The sequence below is a fragment of the Vitis riparia genome, chromosome 7 (assembly GCF_004353265.1).
Source record: "Vitis riparia cultivar Riparia Gloire de Montpellier isolate 1030 chromosome 7, EGFV_Vit.rip_1.0, whole genome shotgun sequence".
NCBI classification, from domain to species: domain Eukaryota; kingdom Viridiplantae; phylum Streptophyta; class Magnoliopsida; order Vitales; family Vitaceae; genus Vitis; species Vitis riparia.
The window spans coordinates 2,906,949-2,917,848 of NC_048437.1; the positions used below are offsets into that span (position 1 = coordinate 2,906,949).

General features: G+C 28.1%; 2 protein-coding genes across 5 annotated transcripts; both read left to right on the forward strand.

Annotated features, from left to right (window-relative positions):
- Positions 1-966: 966 nt before the first annotated feature.
- LOC117917987 (mRNA decay activator protein ZFP36-like) lies at positions 967-7,964 on the forward strand. Of its 4 annotated transcripts, XR_004651817.1 has the most exons (5): positions 1,483-2,047; positions 2,557-2,616; positions 2,900-3,294; positions 7,496-7,537; positions 7,604-7,964. XR_004651817.1 is itself a non-coding variant. In XM_034834491.1 (4 exons), exons 2-4 carry the CDS (start codon positions 1,568-1,570, stop codon positions 3,260-3,262), a joined length of 903 nt encoding a protein of 300 aa, XP_034690382.1. In that variant the 5' UTR covers positions 967-1,051; positions 1,561-1,567; the 3' UTR covers positions 3,263-3,445. The 4 variants fall into 4 exon arrangements, 3 of the variants coding, with proteins under 3 accessions (XP_034690382.1, XP_034690383.1, XP_034690384.1); XM_034834491.1 differs by lacking the exons at positions 7,496-7,537; positions 7,604-7,964 and adding an exon at positions 967-1,051 and having other exon boundaries at positions 1,561-2,047; positions 2,900-3,445; XM_034834492.1 differs by lacking the exons at positions 7,496-7,537; positions 7,604-7,964 and adding an exon at positions 1,182-1,358 and having other exon boundaries at positions 1,561-2,047; positions 2,900-3,445.
- Positions 7,457-7,942, forward strand: LOC117919358. Its single transcript, XM_034836539.1, has 2 exons — positions 7,457-7,537; positions 7,604-7,942. The coding sequence occupies exons 1-2, from the start codon at positions 7,457-7,459 to the stop codon at positions 7,940-7,942; spliced, it is 420 nt and encodes a 139-aa protein (XP_034692430.1).
- Positions 7,965-10,900: the final 2,936 nt, after the last annotated feature.

Here is a 10,900-nt window from a genome sequence, read left to right on the forward strand (position 1 = left end):
TTTCAAAAAAAAAATGGATTATGAGAAAAGTATTGCAAAATCAATGTATTTATTCTTTAAGGTCATGTTTGGTTAGCTGGATATAATATAAGATAAGATAAACGAGAAATAATACATTTTATCATATTTAATTGATAATAAAATAGGATGATAAGTTATTTCATCATTTATCATATTTTATGATGAATCAATTATGGGTTAGGATAAGTAGTGATATATATTATTCACAATTTTTTTATATCTATTTTATATAAGATATGTTAATTTAAGTTTTTTTTTCATTCTTTATTTTATTTTTTATATTGCTTATTTTATAAAAAAAATTTGATTATAAATTAAAATCGTAGTTAAAAAATAAGAGCTAAAAAATTACAAAATATATTATAGAATAATATTAATATTTACAATATATATAAATTATTTGTATGTAATATAAAAATATTATTTATAAATTTTAAATATTGTAATAGTGAATATTATTAAATGTTGGAGAAAATCCAATATTTTTCAATACAATATATTTTTATTTTAAACAAATATATGTGATAGTAAAATAATATATATTATATTTTTTTATTTTATAAATTAAATGTAAATATAATACAATATATTCAATTCCATACATCGTCTTAGGATTTCATATTAATTAGATTTATTATTTAAGGATATTATTTTTATCTGAAATTATATATTTCATATTAATTTAAAAATAATATCTTAAGATATATATTTTTTTATCTGAAATTATGTAATATACTAAGATATACATATCTTATTTTAACGATGCTTAAAATTAGGATTAGTTAATTAATTACGGATTTGCTTACTAATAATGTTGAAGTCAGGCAAGAATAAAATAGCATTCCATTAAATTCCCCTTTCTTTCCCTCTATCATTCAAACCGTTCCATTTCTAAGCCAAATCGGCTCTTTCTTTTCTAATGATTCCATTGAAAATAAATGAGGAAGCGGATTGATTTTAGTTGATTTTAGCTCAATTTCAATCATCCTGGCGAAAGTTTATCACATTTTTCTCTACAACTGAGTTTCAGGTATAAAATTCATTTATTGAATTCTCTTCAAATCCGAATTTTTGGAATTGTATTTGGTGTTGGTACAATCTTCTATGTCATTCAATTCTGAGCTTCCGGATGTCTTAAATAGGAAATGGAATCATTTTTGTTCAAATTCTTCCGCTTCTAGCAACTTAGAAAGTATCAATTGAGTCTGTCTTTATTATTTGATCGGTGCTAAACTTCAGGCCATTTTTCCTCCATAAACTGAGCTTCCCAACTTCACGCTATTTTTTTCTGTGAAAACTGAGCTTACGCCATTTTTTCTCTGTAAAGTGAGCTTGGGGTATAAATCTCATTCATCGTACTCGATTCAATGCCTCATGTTTGGTTTTTTTTTTAGAATTTTATTGTTTGTCTTGCTAAACCTTTTTTGTTCTTTATTCGATTCAATTGTCGTTTTGGATTGCTGAATTATTTGTTTTTCTAGAATTTCTTGTTCTGGCGGGAACTGGAAGAAATTTGAAAATCTCGAGTTTGTTCTTCAGTGCACAGATGGAGAGAGAATTCATGGAAGAAGATCAAGGCATTTACAGTAGCAACGCCTCGAAAATTTTTAAGATCGCTTCACAAATGGACCCGGCACTGATGTGGTACATGCGCTCTGGCGCGGCGGCCGGTGACGGTTTCACAACTCCGGTGAGCGACGCCTCCATGTACCGGTCATTGCTCACGCATTACCAACACAGCAGCAGCGACGGCCTTGGATCCCTTCCGTCCCGTGGATCGCCGCTTTCGCTGGTGGAGAACTTAGAGGTGACGCCGACACCGGCGGTAAAGGTGGAGGAGGATGTACTGGTGATGGACGGAATTATGGTGGAATCCATGGCCGGCATGAAGGGGATGAGGTCGGTGTCCTCCGATTCCAGCGGATCGTCCTCGGCTGCAGCGGCGTCCGGCAACGGACTTTACAAGACGGAGATTTGCCGGTCTTGGGAGGACTTAGCGAGTTGCCGATATGGAGCAAAATGCCAGGTCAGTTCTCGGACATTCAATTTTCTACATAAGAACACATCTTAAAGGCGTCTAATTTTATAACAAAATTAAATCGATAACTTTTGACATCTTCAACGTGCCATTGTGATCAGTTTATTAAGGAAATTCAATGTGCCATTGTGATTAGTTTGACATCTTCATCTTCAAATCTTTTTAAGGAAATTCAAATATTTTTCTGTCGAAATCTTTGCTTTCCAATTTTGTTAATGCCTCTTTATTAGATCCGAAATTTACTCTTTCAAAACGCCAGTTATTGAATAGTCAGTTCTGGTTGGGCGGGGAGGAGAATATATTAATATATATTATCATCAAATTCTTTCGATCGAGGAAAAACTTCGAGATCTTCCGTCTGCGCAGCTCAATCATCAAGAGTTGAGCATACGTTTTATCTGATCGAGATTTGATGTCCAATACTTTTTAGATGATTTCTAAAATTCAATTTTTGATTTTCTTAGAATGATTCTTTATACTCGTGTTCCTTCACGCAGTTTGCCCACGGAAAGGAGGAGCTTCGTCCATTACGTTATTCTATGAGGACCAGACCCGAGGTAAGCGGCTCTGAAGATGAAAATGAACTGAATGGTAGAAAATAAAAAATAAAAGAGAATTAACTGAATCCAGTGGAACCCTAATAGGTTGTGTTAGGTTTGAAAAATGGGAAAAAAAAAAAATACAAAGGAAAATGATATTTTCATGTTTAGTTGTTTAAGATTCTATTTACCTTATTTTTAATTGGAAAATAATATATCTATCTATTATTATTTTTGTGTTTATTTTTATGATTTAGCGCTTGTTCTGCAATTGATTGAAATTATTTGTTGGTGCGTTCAGGGAAACGTTTGCAAGCAATTTGCTGTAACTGGAACATGCCCATACGGCCCAAGGTGCCGTTTTTCTCATCAGCTTCAGTCTCTACTATCAACAACCCAGCAAACACCCTCCCCTTCTAGACCTCAACACACAGCTGCCACCACCCCCACCATCAAGACTGCCACCCCCACCAAGACCACCGCTGACTGGTCGCCCATGGACGACGGCATTGAGGTTGTGCTGCCAGGTTCTTCAGCAGAGAAACCAGCGTCAAGGGACGAGGTAAACACCTACATCAACACTTTTCTCTATGGTCCCACAACTCCAAGGAGGAGACTGCCAGTTTTTGAAGAGATATGCCCTAGCAGGGAGGCTACTCCTTGACTTCCCTCTTCTTCATCACGTATACACACTTGGTGTCAATCTTCCCTGCTGCTTCTCTTTCTATATTTCTTTAGATAATGGGCCTATTCTCTTGATGTGGTGTGGATACATCTTCGCCTCATAAGCAACCAGTCATTAATCATTTCATTTTTTTTCCTTGTTATCAACAATATTGCAACACAACTCTCTACTCTTTCCTTAATTTTCTTCATTTTAATTAAACCTTTTTTTTTTTCTATTTCCCCAAGTATCGTGTTACTTGCAAATATGAAGTGAAAAGGATCACCAAGAAAAATGCTGAATTAAAATTAAAAATAGTGATATAAAAATCAAAATGTTAATTTTCTGCCTAATATACTCTATATTAAATATTTTATTTTATTAAATGTTGTCAATCATTTATTCATATTACATTGTAATTGTTTATTTTAGTACTAAAATCAAGACTAATACGATTTCATAACACAATAGGAAAGAAATCTCATTTTAATGTGCATGATATTGGTATCAAAAAATGGTAAAAGAAACCATAATACACATAAAAATCAATAAATTTAGTATATATGTTTAGATATATTTCTTATTTCATATTTTTAGAAATAGAAAACTTTGTATAAAATATAAGAATTCTTATACAAAAGTTAGGTATTCATGCTATGTACTTTAAAATTTAAAAAAAAAATTTAAAATTTAAGAAAGTACACAAATTTTATTTTCAGCTTTTTTAATTTCTGAAAGAATTATTATAATTTAAATAGTTATAAATTGTCAAAATGAAAATAAAAATAGAAAAACAATAAAAAAATATCTTTCTTAACATGAAAAAATGGTTATAGATTTAACAAGTTACTTTAAATTATTATTATTATTATTCATAAATGATTTTTATTTCTCAAGATATTATCAAACATAGTTTTAATAAAAAATATTTTACAATAACATCAAAATGTTAACTTTTTATTCTTTATACATATATATCTAATAAATAAAAAACATTCATTATTATAATTATAATAAAAAATTTATTTTAAATTTTAAATTTTTTTATTAAATATTTAACAAATTTTATTAAATAACATGTAACGTGACATGTACATAGGCATACCCAGTACACATGTATTTTATTTTTTGAATAAATAATAGAATCCTCTACCAACTAATCTTTGATTGCCACGTAAGGAATTAAAAAAAAAAAAGTGAAATTCTTTTTATTTAAGGAAGCCATCATCTCCACTCTATAAAAAGGGGCTTTACTCGATCAATAGAATCCAAAGAGTGCAGAAACAGAAATACCATATCCGTGTCTACTAATTTTTCTTTGGCTTTCTTCCCTAATCCAAGTAAGGACAATAGTTTTGGGTTTTTTTTTTTTCTTCTTTTCTTTTCTTTTATATTGTTTATTTATTTATATATTGTTTATGTTTGTTGGCTCCGCATAAAATTTATATTATTTACATGATGTACATATAGCAAAACTAAATTCAATTTTCTCCGACATTACTGTGATAGAAAATTTGATTCAATAATCACAAAACTATAGTTTGTTTTTGTTTTTTTCAATGTTTTCAGAATCATACCGATCATTGAACCGGAAAAGTTATTGGTTCACGGTTCACTGGTCAAACTGATGATTGAACCACGATCGAACCAGTGACGTCATGAATTTATATTTTATTATTTTATATATTATTAAAATTAAAAAAAATAATAAATTCTATCTAAATTTTTACAATATCTATCAAAATTAAAATGAACAAATAAAAATAACACATTAAATAATAAATATTAAAGTAATAAAACATAAAAAATAAATTTTTTAAAAAATAAAAATTGAGCAGCTACTGCCACTGCACAGGCCGGGGAGGGGGGGTCGAGTGCGATCTACCCCCAATCTCCCACTTCGCCTTTCCTAAAGTGCGTCGAGTTTTTAAATCCGCAGGGGCGTTTTGCAATCTTGTTCACCTTCAAATTTGTAAGACTCTGAAGACTATACAACCTTGATATTTCCTCTATAATCCCCACTCTCTCTTCCTCCTCATAAAAAGGAAAGCTCAAGAAGTGCGCTAACCTTTTGATGTGAGTAATGATAACCTCCTTGAGATCTTCGTATTTCAAAAACAACACCTCGTCTGGCCTCTCCCTACTCATCTTCCGGTACTCCAGCACTTGGTCCTAGTAGGGTCCAAATGACTCTACACCCCGGCAAAACATCTTCAACCCATGGTCTAGGGAGGTTGGATTAAGAGGTTGAAAATAAAAAGTGAGTAGCTATTGCTGCTGCACAGGCCGAGGAGGAGGGTGGGGTTACAACCGGCCGAAGAGGAGAAGGGGTTACAACTGAGGGTTGGAGCAGCTACTGCCACTGCACAAGTCAAGGGGGCGGCGGTTACAGCGGTGGGAGCCTGTCACGACGCGTTGGGAGCGGGCCTAGAGGCGGGCTACAGTTGTTGCAGATATAAGGAGAAGGGTTTGGAAGGAGGTCCTCCAAAACGACGTCGTTTTGATGCTAAAAATAAAAATAAAATAATTGAATTGTCCGATTTGGAGGGAACCGACCGGTTCGTCTGGTTCAGTAGTTGGACTACCGATTCAACCGGTCTGATCCCGGTTCTACCTATTTCCAGTCTAAATGACCGAACCGGGAGCATGATCGGCCGACGGTCAGACCGGCCGATCCGGACCCGTTTTTAAAACTAAGGTTTTTTCAACAAGAAATGAGGTTTGAGAGTTGTTTGTCAACGGGATATTTTCAAGGTGGGATTGATAGTGTTTTTAGTGAAAGCTTTTTCTTTAAAATTATGTTTGGTTATGAAATATTCGAGGGAAAATACAATAGAAAAAAAAATGAAATGAAAAATAAAAATTTGGATTTAAAATCAATAACTTATTTTTATATGCTACTTAAAATATATTTTATTTATTTTAATATTTCATTGTATTTTATAATATTTCATAATTTTTATAATACAATCAAATGAGAAAATATTCCTTAATATATATTTTAAATATTTTCTGAAAATTAAACATAACCTAAAAGAATCACATGTTTTACCTTTATAGGAAAAATTGATTTTTTTTTTTTTTTAGAAATGCTTTTTAAATTTTATCATTTACACTTGATTTTTCTTTAATATTTTTTTATTAGATGTGATTTTTATAAGTATTGGCTGTTTCTAAACTTTTCTCCTTTTAATTTAAGGGTTTGAAAAAGACAGAGCATCATAAAGGAAAAGGAAAAAAAAAAGGCGTTTTTAGATTTTTTAAGTTGTTTTCTCACTTTTCTTTGGGTTGTTAGGGTTATTTTAAAAAATAATTATTTAAATATGGATAATAATTAAAAATGAAGTAAAATGAGAAATTATTTTTCATAACTATTTTCAAAAGTAATTTTCCAAATAAGGCTTAAATTTCAAGCCATAACTAGTTTTTATAGGAATAAGTTTGCCAAGTTGATTTCAAATTTTAAATAGTTTCCTTAATTTTAGGATTAGTAATTACAACAAGTTAATTTTTAGTAGGAATTATTATTTTCTTTCAAAACCTTTGATTTGAAAAAAAAAAATAGCAAGAAAAATAATTCATGGTATTGAGGTTAGCAATCATGAAAATTTTGAGGAAAATACTTTATCTAAATTTCCCATCTTTTACTAAATAAAATATTATGACTTTTTTTTATTGCTTTCCTTCTTTTTATTTTATTTTTACCAAATTAATTTTCTTGCTTTCTATAGCAGTTCTAGATAGAATGTCAAACACCGGTATGCAATTTTCTAAATTTTAATATATCTCTTTTTTGCTAATATGTTTTGAAATTTTAAAGGAAAATAGAATAGGAGAGAAAAATAAAATAATAAGTAAATAAATAAATAATAGATTTAAAAATAATAATTATTTTTATATAAAATTTATTTTAAATTTTTAAATTTTTTTATATAAAAATTAAAGGTTAATTTGAGAACTGTTTTTAAAAATAGTTCTAAAAAACAATTTTTAAAAATAATTTTACATTTAATATTTTCTTTTTTAATAATTAAAAACAGAATTTTTCGTTATTAAACTTGCTTGATTTTTTTTTTTTTTTTTTTTTGTGGAAAATAGAAAAACAGGTGTTAAATATATTTTTAGTATTTTTCATGAAAAATATTATTTTTAATATTTTTTCCTAATTGTTTATTTTCCAAAAATGATAGAATGATGACTATTTATAAGATGCAAATTCTTATTTCCATGCAGATTGCCCGTCTAGTTCGTGATTCAATGAGGAACAAACCAGAGGTAAATATTTTGTAGTTAATTAATAAAAAAGAATTTATTAAATATTTTGTATTTATTTTTGTCCAGGAAAAGATTTGCAAACAATTTGCTGCCACCGGCTCATGCCCATACAGCCCAAGATGCCCCTTCTCTCACCAGCTTCCGTCTGCTTCCCCGCCACCAACCCACCAAACATCCTCCGCTTCCACATCTCAAACCACCACGACCGCCGCCACTGCCGCTGACTGGTCGCCTCTGGACGACGGCATTGAGGTTAAGTTGCCAGGTTCTTCATCAACAGACAAGCCGCCATCAAGGGAAGAGGTGAACGCTTTTAATAACCGCTTTCTCAATCGTCCGATGAAACCGAGGAGGAGGAGACTGACGGTGTTTGAAGATATTTGCCCTAGCCGCGAGAAGAACTAACCTCCCTCCCTTTTCTCTAACTCCTTCCTCTCTTTCTAGTTTTTATTTTTTATTTTTTATTTTTCCATTTTTTTAAGGAATAATTATGATTTAGCTTTCGAGACAAAACATATTTGTTAAAAATAAATAAAATATATATTTAGATTATATTTCTTTCTTTATTAAATAATAAAAATTAGTAAATTAATCTAATGAATTAAAAGGATTTAATAACTTAATTTAAATTATTAAATATATTTATCAAAATAACTTAATATCATAACTTAAAATAAAAAATGACTTTAAGTAATAAGTCATATAGAGTTAAATATCATCATATAAACCGAAAATAAAATAAATTTTCAATTTTATTTTTAGTAGACAATAATTATTTATTTTAATTTTTTTAATTCTGTTGGTTACTCCACAAAAATGATACAATATAAGGATAAAAAATCATTCGTATTATAAAATTTCAAACTTTTTTCCGAAATCAACCATCTCCCCTTACTCCCTAAATTGTCAAAAATTTTGAAAATACTTTTTTAAATTGCTATAATTTTGAAAATGTTTTTATAAACACCATTTTTTGTAAATATTTTATTTAATAAACTATACAAATATATATAAAATCATTCCAAATAGGTAATAATGTACATTAACAACTTTTTAATAGACAATCACCCCATGACATATAATTAGGGAAATTAAATGTGACGGACAAAAAAGTAACATTATTCATTTTGTAACAATGCATTAAACCCTTTTTATAATATGGTCAACCACAACAAAAAAATTAAAATAATAATAATAATAATAATAAATAAATAAATAAATAATCTCATTTTGGCCTAGTTTGGCATTTAAAAGAAAATTCATTTGTGAAAAAAAAATTAGTGCTTTGAGAATCAATTTTTAATTAATTTAATTATAAAATAAATTTTAATGGATCTAATTTCCTTCTTTCATATTTTTCCCAAATTTCCCATAAACCAAACATAACCAAAGAGTTTCTACATTTATTTTTCCTTATTTTTTGTCTTATGTTTTGTTACCTAACTCTTTTTGTGTTCCATTATCATCTATCACATAACTTCATCTAAAATTAAAAACAAAGTTGATGTTCAAACATAAATAAATAATAGATAAATTAAAATTTGAATATTATTAATATAATTAAAAATTTTAATTAAATAATAAATTCCTTAAATTTTTAATAGATTTTTATTAATATAGGTTGTGCATAAAAAAATCACATGGAATATTTTGTGCAAAATTAATTGGAGAAACATTTCAAGACAATTTAAATTATTTAAATTAAAATTTTAGATAAACTAATTTTATTTATATATATATATATATATATATATATATATATATATATATATATATATATATATTAAAAGACCCTTTTAAGATGGACAAAACAATACTACCTTAAATTTTGCCACACCTAATTATATCATTTCATGAGTTAGGATTTCATATAGCATATCACCACCATGAAAACCATGGAAACACACCTCATAACCTTTGTGAAGTTGATAATTAAATTATAGGATAAAAAAAAAAAAAAAAGACACAACCATAAAGAAGTTGATTAACTCTTTTTTTTTTTTTTTTAAGTTTTAATATATGGATTTGAAATTTTGAATCTCAAATTTTAATATATATGACTAAAGAACAAAGATACAACGAAATAAAATTTAAATGCAAATAAGAGTCCGTTTGTTAACAATTTTATAAAGCATTTTTAGTTTTAAAAGCGATTTTAAAAAAAATTAGGTGTTCAAATTATACTATAAGTTTTTCGAGTAAAAATACTATTAAATATATTTTAAATTATGTTTGATAATGATTTTAAGAAGTGTTTTTAGCTTAAAAAGTATTTTTGAAAAAAAATGAGGTGTTTGATAAATTTTAGGAAACACTTTTAAAATTCTAAAAAATTTATTAGTAATATTAAAAAATCACCCTAAACCCTGTTTTATGAAAAAACATTTGATAGATGATTTTCTTAAAAATACTTTTAGAAAAAACACTTTTAAGTAAGAATGTTGTCAAATATACTCTAAGAATGGGTTTGGGAGTGATTTTAGAAAGTTTTTTTTTAATATTTTTAATTTTTTAATAATAAAAATTTTAAAGTATTAAAAATATTTTATAAAATCACTATTAAACAGGCTCTAAACGTGATTCAAATGCAAAAATATAAACGTATTTTATGTACGTGATGATATTTAATCGGTATTTTTTTATATGGCATCATAAGGTGGACATGGCTTAAAATTTAGGGTCTATTATTAAAAAGTAGAATTTCAATTCACAAATCAAACAATAAATTGAAATTCTACTTTTTTTAATAATCACAAGAACGACATCGGACAGAACAAGAAAAATGAGAGCAAAGTGAAGGACGAATCATAAATTTTAAATTAATGAAAGAAAATGACATCCATGAGGCCTCCAAAACCCAAGTTAGTTGAATATTATTGGCCCAATAAAAACACACCAACTGTACAAATCGGGAAAATGACACCAAATTTTTTTTCCTTTATTAATAAGACTGAAAATCAAATCAAATTATTTTGATTTTTGAATATTATTGGACGAATACTAACATGCCATGTGTACAGAGTGGAGGAATTCAAAGAATTTTTCCATATTAATAAAACTGAAATCAAATCAAATTATCTTGACTTTTTTTTCTTTTTTCTTTTTTTTTCTAAAGAAAATTTTAATTTTCTTGTTTCAGTCCCACCTCCCTTTAAAGGGAGAAAATATAAAAAAATATATTTTTTTCATAAAAAATTGTATTTAACCTTTTATATTAATTTAATAAAAAATAGGTACATCCTTAAAAAAATAGGTAAATTAATGCTTAAAAAAATCGAAAACACTATCATACTTATCATAGTGTATATATTCCTTTAGGACCCTTGATAAGTAATTGGAGGTCTTTGCCCACCCCAAAAAGAA